The sequence below is a fragment of the Micromys minutus genome (assembly GCF_963924665.1).
Source record: "Micromys minutus genome assembly, chromosome: 16".
Classification (NCBI taxonomy): domain Eukaryota; kingdom Metazoa; phylum Chordata; class Mammalia; order Rodentia; family Muridae; genus Micromys; species Micromys minutus.
Window position 1 is genome coordinate 40,916,561 of NC_137985.1, and position 23,488 is coordinate 40,940,048.

The 23,488-nt window shown below is 45.9% G+C and overlaps 1 protein-coding gene across 13 annotated transcripts in view; it reads right to left on the minus strand.

Annotated features, from left to right (window-relative positions):
- Positions 1 to 20,561: 20,561 nt before the first annotated feature.
- The window catches only part of NCAM1 (neural cell adhesion molecule 1), a gene marked incomplete at its 3' end in the record, with an annotated part of 287,922 nt that continues 284,995 nt past the window's right edge, over positions 20,562 to 23,488 (minus strand). For 9 of the 13 annotated variants that reach the window (XM_080929732.1, XM_080929730.1, XM_080929729.1 and 6 more), the window contains 2 exons: positions 21,885 to 22,700; positions 20,562 to 20,682 (listed from right to left, as the gene is read on the minus strand). In XM_080929732.1, coding sequence (XP_080785858.1) covers positions 20,562 to 20,682; positions 21,885 to 22,700 — 937 coding nt within the window. The remainder of the gene's footprint in view (positions 20,683 to 21,884; positions 22,701 to 23,488) is intronic. The other 4 variants (XM_080929719.1, XM_080929722.1, XM_080929721.1 and 1 more) reach the window with 1 other exon arrangement.

Genomic DNA, 23,488 nt, shown 5'->3' on the forward strand with positions numbered 1-23,488 from the left:
TGATTTTTATGAAGGCAGATTTGTGTTCATAAATGTCAGGGAGAACAGCAGGGAGAGCCATTTTCCTCCGACTGCTGTTTAAGGCCAAGGGACAGTCATTACTTGTGGCAATACTTCCGGAAGGCTGCCAGCCCTGCCTCTGCTGGGGGAAATTGCTCTACAATAATTCCTCCAAAGCTAACATCAACCATTGTGATTTAGGGACCCGATGCCAAAGGGAGCTGGGAGAGGAGTAGACTGATTTCCAGGGCCGAGAGAGGAGTATGGTCCCCCAACTTCGGCCATGATAGATGTGCCTAGTCAGAAGCTTGGACCAGGTAAAGCATAGGATAAGTAGGGAGGGAGAAAACTGTCATTATGTTCATGTTCACACCTGACTAAAACCTTTGCCTCTGCCTTGTTTCTGGGAGCGAAGAGAAGGTGTCAAGGTACACCAGCATCTCTACAAGGTAGATTCGCTTCATTACGCTTCCTTTTGAATGTGAAAACTACATGATAAACTCGGTGGTACCCAAAGGTTTATCCATGCACGTGAAAAATCACCTGAAGCGTATAAAACACAGATTTCCGGAGTCTTGGCCCACAGGGAGCCTCAGCTCATGTGGGAAACGCCCCCCCCCCCCGCCCCCGTATGTACGTTTCAAATACACTGTACTGTGGTTCCCGTTTGCAGATAGGAGGCTTGCTAGCGCAGCCAGATAACTTCAAACTAAAACTCTGCCATGCACAGTTACTCTGTGAGTCCCAGTTTCTCCACCCATGTTATGGAAACCATAATGTGAACCCAGAGGACACCACAGGGCTGACTGTAGCGCACCCGTTGGGTGATTAGTCAGGCTTCTTTATCTAGAAAACAGCCTTGGCATATGGCTCAAACAGCTAACACTTTCTAGGAATGGAATTCACATTCCAGGAGAAGTGAATTGACTCGTCCAAGGGTACAAGACTAGCATGAACTAGGTGCTTCATGGACGGAGACAACCAATCTTTCTGTAACAGTAAACCTAAATCAGAAGGGTCAGCAGGAACGCTGAGCCCAGGCTGCCAGGCAGGCCGCACAGCGACGTAGGGGGGAGGGGGGACCGCACACCCGAGCCCCGCCCCTCTGTTCCGCCCACCCCACTGGAGGGCGGGGGCAGCGGTACTATTGCCTGGCAACCGCTCCCCAGCGTCCTGGCCCTGTGCTTTCAGGGTTGGTTTCAGCCTGCAGCGGTACTCAATCATCCCCAAGGGCCCGAGTCAGCGGCCTCTGTCAATGTGTAGGTCAGACCAGGACCAGTTCCAGGACAGATTCCCCAGGGCCACCCAGGTAGACTGACCTTTAGTGCCCAGGATCGGACGGGAAGTGGAAACTGAGATCAGGCTGTGACTGGCTTTCGCTGGGGAGAGGCGGGGCCTGGGAGGGCGGGACCTCTTGTGACCCCTAGAACGCCTGCCCGGTTTGAAGCTGGGATGTCCCACCCAGAGCCAGAAGCAGGTTGGTGCTGGCTGGTCGCTATAGCAACGCTGGTAATGCCAGTCAACTCTGAGCCTGAGGTTTCTCCTGATTGATTTCATATTTTTAGCCCCATTAATGTGAGTCCGCTTTTGTCTTAATGATCAATGTGTGGCGTCCAAGGCAGTACCGTCTCTTTGATTTTCAAATTTTCTCATATACGAAGTGGAAAAACGATACTTTTCCACAAAGTTATGGTTAAGGGACTTGGATCCTAACCACAGGAGTAAGCGATATACAAAGAACTAGTGTAGAATTTCGTAGAACTAGTAAGGTTTAGGGTAAAGTGAGCTTGGGCACATACATTCACATTCAAAATACGTGCACACATCTTTAAAGAGCCCCCACCCCGCCCCCACCTTGAAGCAGGGTATCACTGTGTTACCTGGGCTCACACTCCCTATCCTCTGGCCTCAGCCTACTGAGTGATGGATGGAATTAGAGCTTTGTGTCACCATACTACCCAGCACCAGTCTGTGCTTAAAGCAAATTTTAACACATGCCACACTAGGGCTTTTTGGGTGAAAGTTTGAGGAGAATAAGTTTGAGCCGATGACCCCAGGGGCTCCTCAGCATATCTGTGGGAGCTTACACAGAAAGCGGTTTGACTGGCTGAAGGATAGAACTTACCAGGGGACAGAGACATACAGCCAGCCAACTATTCCCAATACCAATGGCAAGATTCTACAGTGCATAGCCTCAGGTAACAGAAGAGTTACTTGAAGCAAACCTAGAAACGGTACACATGCATGTGAATTGGAATATTTGCCAATGGAGAACAGCACAAAGAGGTGGAGTTGTGTCCTCTTATTTAAACCCCTGCCACATTTTCTTTTCTTCTTTAAAAAAATTAAAACAAATTTTTTATACAATATATTTTGATCATGGTTTCCCTTCTCTCATCTCCTCCCATATCTTCCCACCACCTCAACGTTCTGATTACATACCTTCTCTTTTTCATGAGGAAAAAAAAAAAAAAAAAAACAGGCAAAACTAAACCAACCAGAATAAAAACAAAACAAACAAAACAAAACAAAAAACCCAAAAGCATGACACACACACACACACACATGCACGCACAAACACACCACATAAAACCACAAAATTGCAAACCTTACTATACAAGCAAAGGACTAGTAAGGTTAAAAAAAAAAAAGCCTAAACAAAGCAATATGAGACAAAACAAAACAACAACAACAACAAAAACTCTTCCAAAAATAGCATTGAGCTTGTTTTGTGTTAGGCAACTATTGCTGGGCATGGCTGCCTGCCCTTAAGTGTGAAATGTAATGGGAGAAAACTAATTTCTTTCCTTTCTGTATGGAAGCCCTGTGCATGCTGACAAAGTCTGTGACTTCATGTTTGATTCATTCCTGCTACGAGTGGAGGAAACTGTTTCCTTGATGTCCTCTCTGGTCCTTACAATGTTTCTACTTTCCCTGAGCTCTGCAGGGAAGGGTTTGATGAAGACATCCTGTTTAGGACTGAGAGTTCCAACGCATCTCATCTCTGCATGTAGTCCAGTTGTGGGTCTCTGAGTTCCTTTCTGTCTGCTGCAGGAAGAAGCTTTGTGATGATGTCTGAGTAAGACACAGAGCTGAGTCTGGACCTGCTGTAGCTACTGGAGATCCTAGATAGAAAGTGTTTCTAGCTATTGGAGGCTGGGCTAAAAACAGGCTGGGTCTCCTGCTTGGTTAAATGGAGTCCCCAGGGTAGGGAGGTAGAGGAGAAGAACTGGCTCCTGCAATATGCCTGCTACAGTTTGGGATGAGACTGCCCTGCCATGCTGTTTAACACAGTTTCTCCCCGTTAAATTTACTGTGAATGGATATAGAAGGCACTATTCATTCACTAATGTTCCATCGTGGTCACATTGTTTCATTTTTAAATCACTTTAAACATTGTTATGCCAGTCTAAGAGAAGTGCTGGCAATTTCCAAACATCCAAATGACTTTAAAATGTATCTCTCCAAGGGCCTCTAAACAACAGAAGGGGTATGAAGGGTGATATTGATCATGTGAACTGAGGTGGGAAGACATAATTACTATGGGCGGTATCATTCCCTATGCTTGGGATCCTGGACTGTTTAAGAGTGTGAAAAGGTAAGCTAACTGCTAGCACGCACGGGTTGCGCTTTTGACTGCAGATGGAACCTGATGAGCTGCTTGGAACTCCTGCTGTTTTGCCTTTCCTGCCTTTGATAAAATGCCTGTACCTTGCTTGGACTGTGAGCTGGATTCATCTTTGCACCTTAAGTCTCTTTTGTCAAAGTATTTTATGACAGCACAGGGTGGGGGGGCACTCAAGAAGCTAAAGACTGTTGTTCCTTAGAGTGAGAAGTTACATAATTTGTTTTCCCACTTGAAGTCACCATCCAGTTTACATCCCCCCACATACTCAGAACACTAACCTTTTGCACAATGTCTCATGCTTCATTCCGTTCACCGATAATGCTCTCACATTTGTCTACCGCAGAAAGAGCCACAGGGATTGCAGAAGTGTTCCCGTGACCAGCTCCCAGGGCAGAATGGCCTCATGCCTAAGGAAGGGAAGAGAGGATGCTGTTTAGCTAGATTCTGCAGGAAGAGCTATTGTCAACCACTGTGGATTCTGGGAAAGTGTGGAGGCTCCATGAAGAGGAGGTTTAAAGGCAAGAAATGGTGTGACGTGTGAAAAAGAAAAACTTTAATGTAGGCGTGGTGAGTCCTGAGCTCTAAGATGTGGGTAATATAGAACAGTCAAAGCCAGAATCCACACAAAAGAGCACAAGGGTAGTCAGCGGCAAGGCAAGAGCCCAGGTAAGAGGTGATGGGAGTTCCGGAGCAACTCCGAAGGAGGGGCAGACTCATCTGCTTCTGGAAGTGCCTTGAATAGTGATGCTCAGTAGCTACAGACTGTCTGGCTGGTGCTTCTTCGGAAGTCCTTCCTGTTGGTGGCTTCCATGCCTGTTGCCATGGAGCTTGCAGCTCTCTGCTCCCCAGTCCTATAAGCCCATTCGTGATATGACTAGTTCCTGTTCCTTAGGACAAGAGGTTTGCCTGGGCCTTGTCTTTTTGTTTCTAGCACTTGGAGTTAAATGAGCAAATGTACTTACAGCAACTGCCAAGTATGCAGTTCTGGAAGGAGAAAGGATTAGTAAGTCGACAGTTTGCATCGGAGCCATCTGTCCCGAAAAACAAGGGTTACAGTTGTATAGTCACAAGCCACTTTGGGGGAACAAATTGCACACTGGATAGATTATTAGGCTTTTTGTTTGTTTTGCTTTGCTCTGCTTCTCTGTTTAACTGGTCTGTGTGTTGTTTTTTGAGGATGCTATCTAGTTTTGTGGCCCTGGCTAGCCCCAAACGCACTTTGTGGTCCATGTTGTCCTCGAGCTCAAGGGGATCCTATTGGTTCGGGTGCTTGGATTGCAGGTGCGTGCCACCAGACTCACCTCAGATTGGTCAGAAGTCCTAAGTGACCATGAAAGTCGGTCACCTGACAGCAGAGAGTCTGATTTTCTTTCTTGTAGATTTTACTTCTCTGTGGCCCGGTAACGTGATATGGCCAATATGGTATACAGAGAAGCAATGTGACCAAGAACCTTCGAGAACCCGAGTATGACTCATTGAATACGCACCCCACCCAGCAACTAGCCAATGGAGGCCTGCAATGAGCATGCGCAGAACCCAGTCTACCTTTGGTCCATAGAACAGTAAGCAATGGACACGGCAGATAAGGAGTCAACATTTTGGGTGGGTTTGTTGCCTCATAACATGCTCAGCCACTCAAACCACCCGTTCTTCCGCTGATGCCATGCCAAGAAACTAAGGACCCTGTGGGCGAATCTGTGTGGATCAGGACCGCTCTTGTTAGATTTTAAGGGTCGATGTCTGTGTGCGTGTGCAGAGACTTTAAAAGAATTAGTGAGCTGTATTTCTAGGTTGATTCTACTTTTATGAAGCCTAAATCCCTTGCGTGGGACTCTGGTTCTGTGGTTTATGTCTTCAATAAAAATGGAGGAACATTTAGTCATCTTCCACCGTATCATAAATCTGAGACTCGGATTAATAGAAGCCATTGCTATGCTTTGACCCAGCTTGCTCTCTACTGTTCAAACAATCCTCACTCCTTGCTTTTCCCATCAATTATATTATACAAGTTTAGAAGAGATTGGGGAAAACAAAATCCCCGGCCTCATGCAGAATGACCTTTGCCTGTGGGGGACCAACTGGTACAGACAAGTCCACCAGAATCCAGGAGCCAAACTACAGTCTGCTGTACAAAACCCCCCTCTGTAGGAGCCATCTAACTCGGCAACTTTGGTTTCAGGATTCAGAGAGGAAGAAGTCAGAAGGGTTTGTCCAGGTCTCTTGTCTCCCCAAGGAGAATCACAAAATCATGCTTCATTTCTTTCTCCTCACCATATGTCCTTACAAGGAAAGAAACCCTTAAGCTAAAAATTTTTGTCACTTGGATTCTCCTGTGCTTGTTCTGGTCCAACTCACCACTGTGTAGGAAACAGTACAGTACTGTCAGGATCTCAGGTTCATGTGTCTGCAGGAGACAAGAGTATCCCTTGATATTTCTGTGTTCAAATAATGGCGAAGAAAACATTAGCAACAACCACAATGGCAGTCCCAAGAATCACTTGCTCAGCTGTGATGTGCCAGGCATAAAAGGGCTTAAATAGATGCTTTGTTTATTTTTATTTCTTAAGAACACGTAGTCAAAAGGGACTGAGACTTGTCAGGGGCTGAGCAAGACCGGAGCTTTGGTCTGTGCCCTTAAAGCCACCACATTTCACTTCCCTGACTTCCATGTGCATCCTTGTGGCAGACAATGATGGTTTCAAACTTTTGCTGTCAACACCCACCCTGGGAGTTTTCACCTTTGCTTCCTGGGTATCCAAAGCAGCCTGTTCCATGCTTGTCACAGACTGGTCCAACTCCCCCTCCATAGGGAGGCATATCTGACTCCATTAGGAAAGCAAGGTGATTCCACCAGAGTTTTCCTTTAGAGACTTTGCTGTGGACCAAGGGACTTCTAGAAAAGGGTAGCAGGAGCTCCTGTGTCAAATGGGAGTGGCACCCTATCCGGCCTGTTATGGAGTAGCACTGCCCTCTTGTGGGCTTGGCGTGTATGACTAGCTGGTGCCATGACGGGAATGAGCTATAGGGTGCAAGGTCAGTGCTGGGGTATTTCTTGCGTTTATTTAGTGATAACCGAGCACCTCCTGTGTGTGCATACCTGGTGTCCTAATTTGCGTTTTATTTCTATGAAGAGACACCACGACCAAGGCAACTCTTATAAAGGCAAACATTTAATTGGGGCTGGCTTATGGTTTCAGAAGTCCAGTTCGTCATCATAGCGGCAGAAAGCATGTCAGTGTCTAGGCAGGTAGGTGGAGGGTCTCCAAGCCTACCCGCACAGTGACATACTTCCTTCAACAAGGCCACACCTCCTAATAGTGTCACTCCCTGGGCCAAGCATATTTAAACCACCACATCTGGCAAAGCTCTACCTATGGCTGCTTTGCTGTGACTGTGTCTCTGGATAGTGAGCTAAAGCCAACAGTTCGGGATTTACGCGAGCGCTACTAGGACACTGCTCTATCATTGAAATGTCTGTAAGTCAATTCCAAAATTAAAGTTCGAGGGGGGAAAAAGAGGAACCCTCAAGCTTCCAGTCCTAAACTAGTTTTCTCTAACAATTTTGACTTATCCATTCATCTTCCACTCATTCTACAAACGTTTTAATCAACTCTGAGCATTGAAGACTGGGCAGCAGGAAGAACGCCGTGCTGAGATCTGAGAATGACGGGTCCAGGGAGACTATGATCTTCCGTGCAAATCTGGAAGAGGTGGCGTTGTTAGAATGTTAGGGAGTGAATTCTTCAAAAGAGATTTGCACTCACTCAACACAGCAGGAAAGAGAGAAAGAGATGTAGGAAATTGTAAGTGAACAACAGGGCAGGGTACTGTGGGTGGAGAGGAAGAAAGGGGATTCTGGGTAGTGTAGTTCTCAGTGAACCAACCCATCGGCCTGTCTTTTGATCACCCGGTATAAGGAAGCCTCAGGGTTGGAATCTGTCATGCCCCTGCTTCTAATCCTCAGCAGAGCTGCTGTGTTCCAAATTGTTTCCTGTGACATCCCCAGGAGAAAGTTGGGTCAAGAGAGCATAGTCAACATCAATTTGGGGTTTCTCCACTGTATTTATAGCTCTTAGAACAGTGTCTTAATTCAGATCGTTATTGTAAATTGATGTAAATTGAATCGTTTATAAACAAGCCACCCTCCCTTTTTTATTCTGGAGGCTGGAAGTCTACCATCAAGGTCAAAGAAGATGAAGGTTTGTGAGGAGTCACTTCCTGGTCCTTAAACAGCCATCTTCTCCTGTATCCTCATGTTGTAGGAGTGGAGGAACTCTCCTGGCTCACTCTCCTGACTATCAGCCAAATGACTCACCTCCAAATGCAAAGCACTGGGAACTAGGATCCCAACACCTGAGCTGCCCACAGCACACGGGGATCAGAGCACCGTATTGAACGAGTGTCTCCCGGACCTTGATCGTTCTATATTTATTGCTGCAAATGCCTATTTCCACTTTCTAATGCCTTTGTTAAGGGGATGAGAGATTCATAGAGTCATTTGAGTTTTAAATACGTCTTCTTAAGCACACTGACTTTAGTGGGGAAGAGTGCGGTGATGACTGATTCCAGAGATTTCTCAGACCAGGCAGATCCCTGGGTTTCAAGGCTGAGTCAGGCTCGCATTACTTCTTACCTGCTGCTTTTAGCACCTGAAAACTGGAGACTTCTCTTTCTGTGGTTTGAAATAGTTTCTTTTGTACTAGAAGTTTTGGTAACAATCCTAGCTGTATGGGGCTAAGGAGGTGGCTCCGAAGTTAGGGGCAGGCCCTTGCTGCTTTTGCAAAAAACCTGGGTTCAGTTTCCAGGACCTACATGGTGGCTTACAGTTTCCTATAACTTCAGTTCCAGAGGATCTAATATCCTTTTTTGGCCCCCTTGAGCACTGCATGGTTGTGGTACACATACACGCCTGCAGACAAACATTCATTTACATAAATTAACCTCCCTCTACAAACCTAAGTGTAAATGAGCATCCTCAAAGAAAAGTAGAAAACGTTCTAAGAGAAGGAATAGAAGGGATCCAGGCTGGTACTCATCCACAGTTCCAGAGAGTGAAAACAGAGGAAGAAGAGGCCAAAATTGAGGGTAGCTCAACCTGAGTAGTGAATCCAAGACCATCCTGTGTAATGAAACAAAACCAGAAAAGATCAAAGTAACAAAGAGAGGGAGAGGGAGGGGAAGCTTGAAGAGAAAGGGGAGATGGAGCAAGGGGATGCGAAAGAAAAGTGGCGTGGGCAGGGGAGTGAGGAAGAGGGGAGAAGGGGAGAGGGAGGTCAGAAGGGAAGGAGAGAGAAACAGACACCATTTGGGCAGGTGAATTTGTCCACTACAGACTTGTGGAAGCTGTGATGACATTTTGAAGTGGCAGGTTCAATGGAAGCCAATAGGGGTGGCTATGGTAATAATGTATTCATATTCAGTGCAAGCCTGTGCTTTTTATACCAGACTAAATCAGTGCAGGATAGCATTACCTATTTGGAATCATCAAAATACACAGCTTAGTGGAGGATTATGCAGAGGGAAGAGAACGCAAGGAGGAAAGACACAGAGGAACCTCAAATTTTCAGGCTTCTGGCGAGACAATGGCTTTCTCCCATGTGCCAAAATTGCAGGCTAGGTCTTGTATTTCTGTGATTCTCAAGATAGCCACTAGATGGCAGTCTCAGTCTGCTCTGTGTGATTCCAAGTCCGATCCCAGCACAGGAAAAGGTTACTGCGATTTCCCCTGGGAATCTTAGCTTCTTTGAGCCTCCTGCCTGGCTGGGACTGGCTGTGTTTTGAGCACAGAGTAGCCCACTGGTAGATCATTGCCTACCAAGAACTTCAGCAGTGTGTCAGGGTTGTAGATTTTAGCAAATCTGCAGTTTGTAGCACCAAAGAGAGATTGGGTGTGCCATTATTGTCTAGGCTCAATGGGAAACACTCGTGGACACTGGCCACATTCTGGCTTTCCAAAAGTTTTTGAACAACTTTATTTAGTCTTGACCCAAAGGGGTTTTGCTGGGCCTTTCATAAGAGTGTGGTAGGATTGGGGCTGTGGCTGGGGGTGGGGCTGTGGCTGGGGGTGGGGCTGTGACTGGGGGTGGGCCTTGGCTGGGGTGGGGGTGGGGCTGGGAGAATGCTGATTGGAAGCATTTATGGAAGCCTGGGAAGCCTGTGCTTTTGGAAAGTTGATGTTAAACACATTCTCCAGGCCTGGAGAATATTCCTTCTCACAACCATGTCAGCCCACCAATATTCATTTAATATACTACACTCCTAGTTTGGTATAACTAGCCCAAATGAACTTGGGCTGCTCTAAGCTAAAATCCATTGAGTAAAACAGATGTGCATGCTGACGTGTCCACAACAAGCCCCATTCCTCTCTACATCTGGAGCAATTCTAAGTAGCAGGGGGTCCTCATGTTTTGGATGAAGTAAATAAACATGCTCAGCAAGAAAACGTTCTTGTCTGCAATAACCCAGCTGAGTAGTACCACAGCCAGGACACCAGTGGGAGCCATGTTGTTCTGCAGCCCACAGTCATTGCGAAGTCGGTCAAGACCAGGACACTGTTCACCAGATCCATCCCCATGCCCTCATTACCCAACACAGTGCCAACATGTGGCTGGTGCTAGGTAATAAAGCTTGTGGCTTCACTGGGGCTAAGTGTTGGCTAAATGGCTAGTTCTGTTCTTCAGGCTTCTCAGTGTCACCCCCTGCTCACTCCAGCCTCCCTGCGAATCCTGATCTTCACCAACCACCATTTGGAATTGAGTTAATTTCCAGGACTTTGGCAGGTGACCCTGACCAAAGGCCCCTGCTATGTTGGCATTTGCTTTCTTGGATTCCGGTTCCCCAGGCTGCAGTGGTAGCTCAGGTTGGATGCTATCAAAGGCTTCTAGAATCATAATGAAGTCTTCAGCCCAGAACAGGCCAATTTCTTCCCAATTCTGAGCAGTCTTCACTGTCCTCTGCTTAGAGATGCTGTGTTCTCTCTTACAGTCATGCTGACTGCTGATTTGTGCTGAAAGTTCCATCTTGGACTGCTGACATTACTGAGAGGTGATTGATCATGCCAATGCCATCAGTGGTTTAATCAATTTAATCAAGTAATTTTTAAAGCACAGCGGTATGAATTAGAAGTCATGTAATAAATGAACAGTTTGCTACTACAGGATTACTTTTTTTTTTTTTTTTTTTGGCCCGGAGAAGATATGACTGTTTCTATCACATTCCTCACTCCTGCAGAATGAGTATCTTAACATTTTCAAACACACAAAAAGAATACTTGAAAATGCAAAAGACTATGTGATGTCAATGTTTCTAAAGAATCAATGTATCTTCTGTGCATGCTCACTGTCTCTTTAGAGTATATTTGCTAAGAACACCTTGAACACTGTGTGAGACTGATAACTGGATATTAGTATAGGAATAGGAGCACAAAGGCTATCTGGTCTACCTTCTTTTTAATTAAACACCATTGTGTATTTAAGACCATAGACTAGAGAATAAAGCTGTTCAGTCACTTTGTACCCTCTCAAAATAACTAAGCAATAGGCTAGGTGTTACCAGTGACATTCTGCTGGGATCTGGTCAGTCATTCATGAAGTCAGCAACTGTCAAATGCTGTGTCTGAAGGTAGTGGGTCAAATCCGAGAATAAGATGGATTCACGGAAGGCCTTGGAAGAGTTTGGAGTTCAGTACGAAAGAGATACATTAAGTCACACATGAAACATATAGGGTCTTAGGATGGCCCCAGAAGGCATGCTAAAGCTGTTTTAAATCACTGATTTGACACCAGACTGTATGCCAGAGACAAATTTTGGTGCCTTCTTGGCCTACGTGGAGTCTTGGGACTGCTTTAAGATCTGTCTTGGTTAGAGTTTCTATCACTGTGACAACAAAACACCATGACCAAAAAATGCAAGTTGGGGAGGAAAGGTTTTATTTGGCCTATATTTCCAGACCATAGTCCCTCATTGGAGGAAGTCAGGACAGGGACTAAAGCAGGGCTGGAACCTGGAGGCAGGAGCTGATACAGAAGGTAGGGAAGGCTTACTGGCTTGCTACCCATAGCTTGCTCCTACTTTCTTATAGAATCCAGAACCACTAGCCCAGAAATGACACCACCCACAATGGGCTGAACCTCCCTCCATTGATTACTCATTGAGAAAATGCCTTATAGCCTGATCTCGTGGAAGCATTTTCTTAACTGAGGGTCCTTCCTCTCTGATGACTCTAACTCCTGTCAAGTTGACATACAAAACCAGCCAGCACAAAAGTGCTTGTGGTAGGAAGCAGGTAGCCGGGGCCACAGCAGCTACAAACAATTGCAGCGAAGCATCTTGATATTTTATCGACAGGATAACAACAGACTGGACAGTACCACCTGTGTGGTTGGATCAGGTGACAGCATGGGCATGCTAGAACTTAAACTGAAAGCTTAGGGTGGAATCCAGGACCTATGTGTGCACTGAGAGTTCTACGGGATGTCTGCAACACAAGAAGCAGGTAGGCATGCAAGACCCTAGATGAGGGGTGAAAGCAGGGCTCAGTCAATGAAATGTAATCATTGCTGACACAGGGTGTGAGGGAGAGGAGTGTGAAGAGAAACAAGCTTGGAAAACACACTGATTTCTGTGGCTGTGATAAAAAGCAACCCTGACAAAAACAACGTAGGGAAGAAAAGGTTTATATTATATAGCCCGCCGTTGCTGGAAAACAAGGCCAGAACTTAAAGCAACTGGTACCTAGTCAGGAGTAGAGAGAAAACCACACACACACACACACACACACACACACACACACACACACACACACCTACATGCTCAGCTTGATTTCTTCATCAGCCCCTGAAAGCCCAGGTTCAGGCTGGTCTTTCCCACCTCACGTGACATAATTGAGACAAACACCAAATCCTCATAGGTCAATGTAATCTTGATGAATCCTCGCTGAGATTCTCTTCCCAGGTGAGTCTAGATTGTATCAAATGAACAATTAAAATTAACCATCACAGAAAGACAACATAGGTCCTGTGAGCAACATTAGAGAGGGTTGACCCTGGGTGGGATGCCAGCCTGTTAATCCAGGACTCAAGAGACTAAAGCAGGAGGATGAACTGAAGTCCAGCTGAGGCTATTAAGATCTTGTATGCATAAATAAATAATAAATAAATGAATGAATAAATAAATAAATAGGGTTGAAGTGTAGAATCTTCATTTGATGGAGATTGAATTTCTACAGCTGTATGGAATAGCTGGTTGGCGGAGAAATGCAATGGAATAGTAGTAAACCTCAGTTCACATTCAGTTTTGAGCCTTCTCCACCTTACAAGATTGAGGCAGCAGAGAAGGGTTCCTGGGCCAATGATGTCCTGTACTTATGGGGACTGCATTCATGGTCTAAACCTCACATCTCCTCCATGGTGTCCATGGGTACCTCACACTCAAACTTTCCAAACCTGGCCCTAAGTCGGCCTCTTCTTTATTCCTTTTACAATGTAAATAGCAACTCCACCCATCCTTCAATGGTCAGCGCCTTCAGTTAGAAGTTACCCTTGATGCCTTGCTCCAAGCCCACATCCAGTGCATTATCCAATGTGTCTGGCTTTGCTCTCGTGTATAACTGATGTCTAGCCACTGTTCACCTTCTTTCCTCTAGAACCCTCTCATCCCATCAATATCATTGCCCCCTCCCATTGTCCTCTATTACTGATGTCTGTTACCCACCCAGCAGTCAGTGATCACTTAAAAAACTCAAGACTGGTCAAACATACTCAAGTATACCCTTTGTTCATCTGTCTCACTTGAAGGAAGAAGCAAACATCTAACCAGCATCTGTGGCCTGTGCCATCTGTCTCCTGGGAACTCTGGGCTTCTTGGGCTTTTATTCTCCACCCCAGGTCACCAGTTGCTGTCTGATCTAACCACAATGGTCATCTTGCTTCTCTTAGAAGATGGCAACTCGCTACCCACTGCAGGTCTTTTGTATGTTGTTTTCCCTGTCTGAGACACTGCCTTTGAAATCACTGCACAGTCTTTGTCCTCTTTCCCTTCAGGCCAGTGTTCCACACCCGCTGCCCTGAATAACACAGTGACCTGTCGCACGCAACTCCTCAACTTTGGGTTTGTTGTTGTCTGCAGAATGGGTCCTTTAGCAAAATAATAGGTTAGATAATGCCATAGTAACAAGCCCTCAGATTAGATTACAATTTAGAGGTTATGCAGCTTTTGTGGGTTCCTGGGAGTCAATTGTTGAACTTTCAGGAAATTTGTGAGCCAGTTGTTATATGTAGCTATTTTTTTAAACAAGCTAAATGAAATAAATGTCTAATTAGCTATACATTTCTTCTTAAGCATTTACTACTATTAAATTATTATTGTTGCATATTACCGTAATCTACACCCTTGCACATATCTAGGGCTGCCGTATCTGTGTGAAGGAAATTCTGCATAGTGACAGTGTACAGTGCAGCTTTACCCAAATCAAGACTAGTAAGGGTGCGTCAGCCATCTTGAGAGTGTTTGCACACTGCTAACATCACTAAGAGCCACAAATTGGTTGTGTGTATGTGTGTGAGCTTAAAGTGCTGGAGTAAATATGTACAGTTCACATTAGATTTTGAAGTAGGACATTACAGTGTGAATCACACACACACACACACACACACAGACACACACACGCGCGCGCACACACACACACACACAAGATAGTAGCCAAAAAATGCATACCACGTTAAGAACTGATGTGCAAACCAGTGAACTTCATTTACACCACTGATACATGAGTGTAATTCTGAAATTTATCTTTCCTGTTTCATTTTTCCTTGCTTTTTTTAAAAAAAAAGTGTGTTGGTTGGTTTGAGCTGTCAGCTCGATGAACTAAGAGGTACCTGGGGTTGATGGAGTACACCTGTGTGTCTAGTGAGGCACTTCCAGAGAGGGTTGGTAGACCAGACAGATACTTCTAGGACAAGACCTAGCTTGTCTAGGGGAAGAATTGAGTGCCAAGCTACTCGAAAGAAGTGGAAAGGACCAAGGAGATCTTTCCTGAGTGACTGAGTCTCCTGCTGTCTTCTCCAGACTCAGGCTTCCTTGGCTTTCTGTGTGCACTCAACACGTCTCCAGGGACCTTTCAGACTTTCAGCAATTGGATCAGAATAGCTGAGCATCCTGCTTCCTTGGCTGCACACCTGATTCTCTCCTCCTTCCATGTGCAGGTGGACTGTGTTAAATCTACCCAGTTCCTCTTGTGTCAGCCAATCCAACAAACCTGTGTGTGAGAGGGAAAGAGGGGGAGGAGGGGAAGGAGAGGGGGGGAGAGGAAGGGAAGGATAGGGACATTCTATTGGTTCTGCTTTTCTAGAGAACCCTTCCTAATACAAGTGAACGAATCAATCAATGTTCAGATTGGAAATATACCCGTTAATGAATTGGAACCATGGGCTGTCTATAGATATACAATGTCAATACAAATGAACCAAAGAACTCTCTATCAACAGGGTGTCAGCAATTTCTGCACAGTATTTGCATACCACACTCTTTATAGCAGTAAAATTGATAATAAAGATACGAACATACCCTCCTACCCAGATCTGTTCTCACTATTTGTGGGCCTGTTGCCACACATGTCTACTTATATTTCACCAACCAAAGCAAGTCACACAGTCATACCTATTGATGTGAGCAGACTACAAGGCCACCATGTACCTGAAAGGAAGAAAAGTAGAGTGATAGTGTATGTAATACTGACAACTACACCAGTAGGGGTGTGTGTGTGTGTGTGTGTGTGTGTGTGCATGTGTTAATGTGTTGTATGTATGTGCATGTGTGTGTGTGAATGTGTTGTATGTGTATGTGTGTGTGGTGTGTGTATACTTGTGTGTGGTATATATGTGTGTTGTATGCATCAATGTGTGGTATGTATGTATATATGTGTGTGCACACATGTATATGTATGTGTGTGCATGTGTGTGTGGTGTGTGAGATATGTATATCTTGTGTGTTGTTTATATATATGTGTGTGTTTGTGCATGTATGTGTGAATGTTTCTGGTGTGTGTGCATGTGCATGTGTGTGTGAACATGTGGTGTATATGTGTGTACATGTGGTATGAGTGTGTATGTTTGTGTATGTGTATATATGTGTGTACGGCATGTTATTCTCATACATAAACATAGCCTCTGCCAGAGCTGATTTGCTCACTGGAACACCTTGGAGATACTCAATACTTCAAGTGAGTCTGACAGAAAAATAACTCAGAAGGAAGTTCTGGAAACCAGCTCTTGTGGTCAACAGAGACAGTCTTCGTTGCATGCCTTGTCCAATTCTCAATAAGCTGTGCGTTTTCATTCCCCCCCACCTCTGTCATTTGCAGCTGGGATTCGGCGGTGAAAGAAATCAAACGGATGTATGTGACTTGGTATTAGGTTGTAAAACAGAAGAGGCACAAGTCCCCTGCTCCCCACTCACAAAGATGATGGGTCTCATCAAAATAAGCAAGTGAAGCAGGCACACTGGGCACAAAGTGAATGAGATGTCACCCTTGGGTTTGTGCAAGGACAAAATAATCCCTGAGTGGGTACTGGCTTGCATTTTATGACCCAGACACCTCTTTCAGTAAATCCTCTCTCAGTGTTTACATCATTGAAAAAGGGAACAAAGGTGGTGCTGATGTTTCACTTGGTAAAAAGTTTTATAACAAGAGAGAAGGCCCCCGAAGTACAGGATGCTGGGTAAGGATGTTAATGGGGGTGTGATCACCACCATTCAGACGGACAGCTGAGGGTGAGACCCTGGGACGTGGGAGGTTTTATAAAAACTGAGAACATTAGAGTCTCAACATGAACCTGCAGCCAGGGCTCCTTTAGGAATCAGATCCATAGCTTAATGGACACTTCTTTCTAACTGTAGAGGTTGTTTGCAGAGAGCCAGGGGGCAGTGGATGCCAGAGAATTTAGAGTTTGCACTCTTGCCTGCTTAAACAAATTCCCAAGACTGAATTATGGCTCCAAACACAGACAGAGCAAGAGGGAGGAGGCATCCATTGTTCTGGAAAGTGCCTCCTGCATCCTCCTCACAGCTGTAACTATGGTGCCCTTGTGTTGGCTGTTATTATAACGATGCTTGATGGTGCTGCACCTCGGTGATGTGAGCAACGCTAATTCTTATTTTCTGAGTTCCTATTATGAGTCAGGAAAACACTAGGCCAGGCACACACACTGCTGTGCTCATCAACCAGTACCAACATCTATGCCCTGGGGACTTCCTGTCCAGCAACTGAGAAAAACTGAGTCTTGGGGAGATTAAACAATTCTTCCAAAGTCATCTAGGAAGCAACAGAACCAGGATCTAAATAAATGCCTTTTGAATCTCAGGTTTGGGCCCTTTAAGTAGGAGCCAATCTGTACAACAAGGCCTCACGATAGTTTTATACCCACACCCCTCCCCCCACACTTTTGTTGTTGTTTTTGAGACATGATCAGACATTGTAGCCCAGGGTGACTTGAAAGTTATTGTGTAGGACAATGTAGATTCAAGTTTAAGTTTATGGCAATTCTCCTTCCTTAGTCTACGGAATACTAGGATTACAGAGCTGAGTTATTATGTATTATTACGAGACACACTAATGTTGCTTTCTCGGTGCTAAAACAAAAGCAACCACAAACTCTGCCCTAAAACCAACTAACCAACCAAAGAAAACTCAAAGAACTAGGACACGGGTATACCTACATTTATTTGCATTCTACTCTCAGAAAGAAATCCCAGTTGGACGACGATTGCTTTTTTTTTTTTTCTTTCAGTTTTTATTGAACACAAGTATTCTGACAGAATGCAAAGTCAAAATCCTCAGTTAGTACTCAGTATTTACAGCAGTGAGAATGGAAACAAAGGTGGTGCTGATGTTTCACTTGGTAAAAAGTTTTATAACAAGAGAGAAGGCCCCCGAAGTACAGGATGCTGGGTAAAGATGTTAATGGAGGTGTGATCACCACCATTCAGACGGACAGCTGAGGGTGAGACCCTGGGACGTGGGAGGTTCCATAGAAAATGAGAACATAGAATCCTGTTGGATACACCTTGGCCCTTCAGGACTGGGAGACCCCACTCATGGCACCTGGGTAGCCTTCCCACAGAACTTGGCCATGCTGGTCTATATGTGATCCAACGTATGCCACACAGACATAAGACACACCAACACCGACACTGGTGGAGTCCATCCCTCCTTCTAAAAGCAAAACAAAACAACCCCGCCCCCCCAAAAAAAAAACCATACAGAAAACTAAGTGTTTATTTCTTCACATAAAAGAACAGGTGGGAAATGCACTGTCTCCCTCTTTGATTTTGGAGAGATTACTGCTATTAAAAGAAAAGAAAAAAGAAAAAAAGAAAAGAAAAAGCGAAGAAAGGAAAACCCGTCAGGTCAAACATGCATAAAGAAAGAGGCATATCAAAGTGTGGGCAGTCTTGGATCCCAGCAAATGGTAGGGCCAGTGTTCTGGGGGTCAGCTACTCTGGGCCACATTCTTTGGGGTTGACTACACCGCTGTCTCTTCTTATCATCGGAGTTGAACTCAATTTGCCCAACAACAAACAGTGAAACACACCATTTCCAGTAGTGTGCCCTTGGCCTAGCTGGTCAAACCGCTGACTTGGGAAAGAGATTCCCCAGGACACCCACCTCTACTATTCTGCTATCTGCCCTCAGAGTTGTCTACCCGATAGCTCTTCCTGAGAACCAGTGCATGCGAACTGTGGATTAGTCTGTGCAGGCCCTGGAATGAAAGGGGCCGGGCTGAGTGTTCTGGGATCCTTCATTTCCATCTCCAGGAGCTGAGAAAATTCGAAACAACCCCACACTGAGCAAAGGACAAGACCATTATTTTTCACAGTTTGAAATAATAATCTAGCATCACCACTGGTCACACTGCAGAAGTGTCAGAACACTGGGGGGTGTGGCCCACAGAGTGGACATGAGGACGTCTGGCCACCCTAACCTCTTGTCGCTTCGTACTCGGGAAAGGAACGCATACTGTCCGGGACTCTATTGGCTTAGTGTCCTCTTCATCGGCATCGGACGTGTTCTATCGCCTGCTAAAAGGCTTTGGTTCCTTTTTCCTTTTGGGATCTGTTTTGTTTTGTCTTGTTTCCTGAAGAGTTGTTTGTATTTTTCTGAACTATCTGCTATACCTTCCACAACCAAACTATGTTGAAGTTTTATTTCAATACTATGACAAAAACACGTTTCACACTAGAATATTCACGCATCCACAGTGCACAAGCTTGCGGTTCTAAAGCAGAATGAAAAACAAAAGCAAAATTTCTATACAAAGGGCTGGCTTTTCCCTTCTCCCCCTCCCATCCCTCTGAAAGTTTCTGTATTTCCCCCCCATCTGGTTTCCAATTCAGGAGAGTTGTATTATAACTCTAGATGGTATTTGTTTTGTTTTGTTTTTTTACAAATGTTGCCTAACTGAACAGAAGGCCGATGTCACTTTATTTCAATAGATTTCCAAAAGGAGACACTACCTCCCTGAAGCACACGCGCTCTTCCGCTCAAATCTAGATTCTGGGCTCTAAAGGAAATGGTATGTATATATTTTATTTGGCTTTTTACAAAAAGGGGGTAAATAAAAAAAAAGAAAGAAAAAAGAAAAAAAAGTGTGTTCACCAAGACCAGCCCCAACTATACAATCTTCTCTGCTTCATTCAACAAAGCCAAAGGAGTCCTTCAGAGGAAGGATGTGCAGACACCTGGAAGGCAGGTCCAGTGTCACAGACACAAGCAGGTGGTAGCTAATCTGAAAGTGGTCTAACATCCCCCATCTCCCCCTAAGAAACAGCAATAGAATTAAACAGGAAAAAAAAGGCAAAATCATTTCAGAATGAGGGGTTTTTACCCCAGTTTGACACAGGTAAAAACTGCAATAAATCCAAATTGGCAGGGGGAGGGTGGGGGATGGTTGGGGGGATAGAGTCACTGTAAACAATCTTCCTTTGTAACCTTCACCCTGTGCTAAAAGCAACCTGGGAGTATTCTACCTGCCTCTATGGGGTACCTGTTGCTTAAAGAAAGAAAAAAAAAAAAAAAAAAAAAAAAAAAACAAAAACAAAAAAACTAAAAACCAAAAAAACCAAAAAGAAACCCAACAGCAACAAGGGTGGGGGCAGCTATTTTACACGGACATAAAACACAACCAAAGTCAAACGTCTGTCAACTTGTAAACACTGGAAAGCAAACTTGGAAAAGAGTAAGAGAAGGAAAGAAAAGAAACAGTGGAGGAAAAAACCAAAAGCTAAGGGAGTTGAATAAGCTGCGATTTGGCATTTTGGGGAGTCTACGTGGGAACCGAACGAACACAGCCAGCTAGAACAAATACAACGTGAGGGGAGAACATAACTTATTTGTGAGGTTCTACAGAGTCCCAACTGGACTGAAAGTATAAAAATAAACTGTGGACTTGGTTCATTCGGTTAGTTCTTGGAAGCATTTTTCTGAAACCGATCTGTGCCAATTGGGTAACACCAATTGCAGCCTTCTCGAGCCTAGATTTTTTTTTCTTTCTTTTTTTCAATTTGAGCTTCCTAGATTCTTAATTTGGGGCCCTTTTGTTTGATTTAAAAAAAAAAATGGTTTCAGGGAACGGAGTGTCCTAGTTTGGCTGTGGGTTTAACCTTTTTGTCTCTTTTTTTTCTTAACAAGTGAGTGTGCAACAAAGGAGCCCTTTCTAGAAACCTACAAAAAGGCAATCCCATGTTTATCTGGTTTTTGTTGCTGTTTTTTTTTTTTTGTTGTTGTTAAAGGCAAAAGATACTAGAGGAATGAGTGTGTGTGTGTGTGTGTGTGTGTGTGTGTGTGTGTGTGAGGGGGGGAGGGGAGTTATTTGGGGATGCTCTGGTGAAGCCACTGTGTCATTTTTTATTTTGATCTTTGCTTGTTACTTGGTACCCATCATGCTTTGCTCTCATTCTCTTTTGTTTGTGTGGCGTCATTGGGGACCGTCTTGACTTCAGTTGGTGCTGGTTTTGCTTCTGACTCCTGGGGCTCAGACTTTGTTTCTACCGGAGCCTTCCTGCAGAGAAACAGAAACAGTGTTGCCGAGACCACTTTTTAGAACAAATCTTGCCCTCCTCCCCACTCCCATTGCCACATGGGGTAGGGTAGGCTTCAGTTGACCTTGTATACACATTGAAGTCACCTGAGAGCTCTCCAAAGGACTCATGCCTGAGCCATGTCCCCAGAAAGCCTGGGTACAGTGACTTTAAACACAGCCATGCTTCCAAGGTGCAGGTAGGTGGAGGTGAACCATTGTTTCCTTCTCTCTAGCCCTACCTTTCCCCAGGCCCTGTTAACCTGGAGTAGAAGGCCGAGCTCCCCTCTCCCACCATGACAAGTGGAAGCACACTGGCTCAGCCTGCTAAAAGTGGGGTGCTTCAGGCACCCCTGGTACCAGTTCCGGGGATCCCTGCCATAAACATGTCCCATACTGTTCAGGATGGCGACTCTTCAGTAGGGTGAGAGAATACTGTTACCATGGTGGCAAGAGGCTAGCATGGGCCTGCTTGCTTCAAGAGACTAGAAGGGACAGCCACATTGACCCGTATAAAAGTTCAGGTATACCTCTGTCTCCACAGGTCTCACATGACAGAGTTGAGTCTAAAGACACGCCAGAGCAAGTTCACCCCAATGCACTTAGCATCACACTACAGAAACCCAAAGGTCGAGAAGCTGAGCGTGGAGACAGGTATGAGTGTCTGAGAGTTTTTGGGTAGGGGAGGAGTGAACCTCTCAGCCAGTGTGGGGACAGAGCTGTCTGTGGCTGCATCCTCCTCGAGCAAGTGCCTCACTAGTACTAGCTTATTTCTTTCTGAATACCACAGTGTCATTCTTGGGAGGTCGTGACCTGGCCTTGGATAACACACACAACTATGGGCCCAGGATGACAGATAAAGGCACCTTGGCCTCCAAAGTGCCTTCTCAAACTCCGCTCATCAGTGGCCCAACTGCAAAGGCATCCTCGGGGGAAATAAGTATGTCTAGGATGAAAAGGGTGAAACCTAACGAACATGACCTAATTATTGAGCGGGCAGCTGCTTTGCCCCTCCCCATCGCCTGTCCCTGTTCCTGCCTCATTCCAGGCCCCTGGCTGACAGTCGTCTCACAGAAGCCCTGCAAGAGGCTGAGGACACATCAAACACAGAGGACATACACACAGTACAGACACACATCACTACAGGACACAACCCAATGACAGTGGACAAAGAGAGGCCGTACTCGGTCTTCACTGGTGCGGGAGGAACAGCGCTGTCTGCAGTGGAAGGAGCAAGCTCAGAGGCTTGTCCACTGGCCCCAGTGGCAGAAGCAGGAGAGCCCAGGGCTGCAAAAACATCCTTTGCAAGGTCAATATCTGGGGTCTTGAAGTTCCCTTCGTCCATGTTTAAGTCCTTGCCCTGGGAAGGGTTTGTGGTGCTGACGGAGGGAGCATTGCTCTTCGGGCTAGCAGGGGCTGTGGCTGCCTCAGGTGGGTTCTTCACAGTGCCGGGCTGGGTGGGCTCTGGGTCCGGACCTTTGGTGCTGGGGGCTTCCTGCTTGGCCTGGGGGGCTTCTGTGGCAGGGGCGGTTACTGCTGCTAAGGGGCTGGCTGCCCCGGCTGGAGTGGGCGTGGGCGTGGAAGTGGGGGAGGGCTTATTGGTTGCGGGGACCTTAGAGGTCTCTCCTGCACTGGCAGGTGTGCTAGGACTGAGGACTGCTCCTTGGTTAGCCAGGACAGTGGAGGACAGATTGCTAGCAGAGGGAGCTGAGGTTGGGGTGTCACTCAGGTCAACAAGAGGAGCAACTTTGGGGGCTGAGGCTGGGGGCGAGGATGAAGCAGTGACACCCTTGGAAGGGGTGGCCTGACCAGCGGGCACAGCATTTGAGTCTGGCACAGTTGTGGCGGGTGGGGCAATACTGGAGGTCAGTGTAGTGGTCTCACTGGTAGGGCTGTTCTGAGCAGTGGCAAAGGTTTCGGTGACAGTGTCAGAGTTAGTGGTGACGGTGGTGACAGAAGGCAGCATGTCCTCGACAGTGGCTGTGGTGTCAGCAGGCAGCCTGTGGGGAGGACAGGAAGTAGAAAGAGAATAGACAATGAAGCTGAGACATGACAGAGAAGCTAGATAGGAGCCAAGGAGAGGAGCGGTGGGAGGGCATGCAACCAAACACGGGCGGGACCGTGGGCCCACGGAGAGACAAGGACGAAAAGGAAGTACATGCCCCAGGCGGGCAGAAGAGGACACAGGAGACAACAAAGAACGTGGCAGTCTCAAAGGGACCTGCTAGCCTTCCTGCATCCTGATGCCCCTCAGCTCTCTGTACAGGGCTCCAGTCCCCTATTGATCTGTCTAATGTTCTCTCATGCTGCCCTGGATCTCCACGCCAGTGAAGGCAGCTGACATCCATCATCCACCTACCTAGGTTTCTGGAGCCCCCTAGGAATGAGGCCCAACTACCTTCTAGTTCTTCCTAGGCGGGGATGGGGAACACCGGAATGAGGAGGACCGGTGCTCCAAATAGCTCCTATGTGTCAAGGGCTCTTCCAGCCATAGATCTGTGTTCCTGTGAGATGCATCTCTTTCAAGGCTATCAGATCCTTGATAGCCTTTGGCCAATACAAACATAGCTGGTCAGAATCCCTGAAGATCTCCAAGGTTTCTGAGTGGAAGATGACCAAGGAACCTTACCAGGTCCTGAAGATTTTAAAGAAATCCTAAATGAAATGGGCTAGCCACCTCTCTCCATGAGGGAGGTTAAGTCGTTCCTAGAATATGTGTGGAATTTTGCAGTACTCCAGGGACCCACTATGATCCAAGGAGAAGAATGTCTTCTCTCTCTGGAGAGTG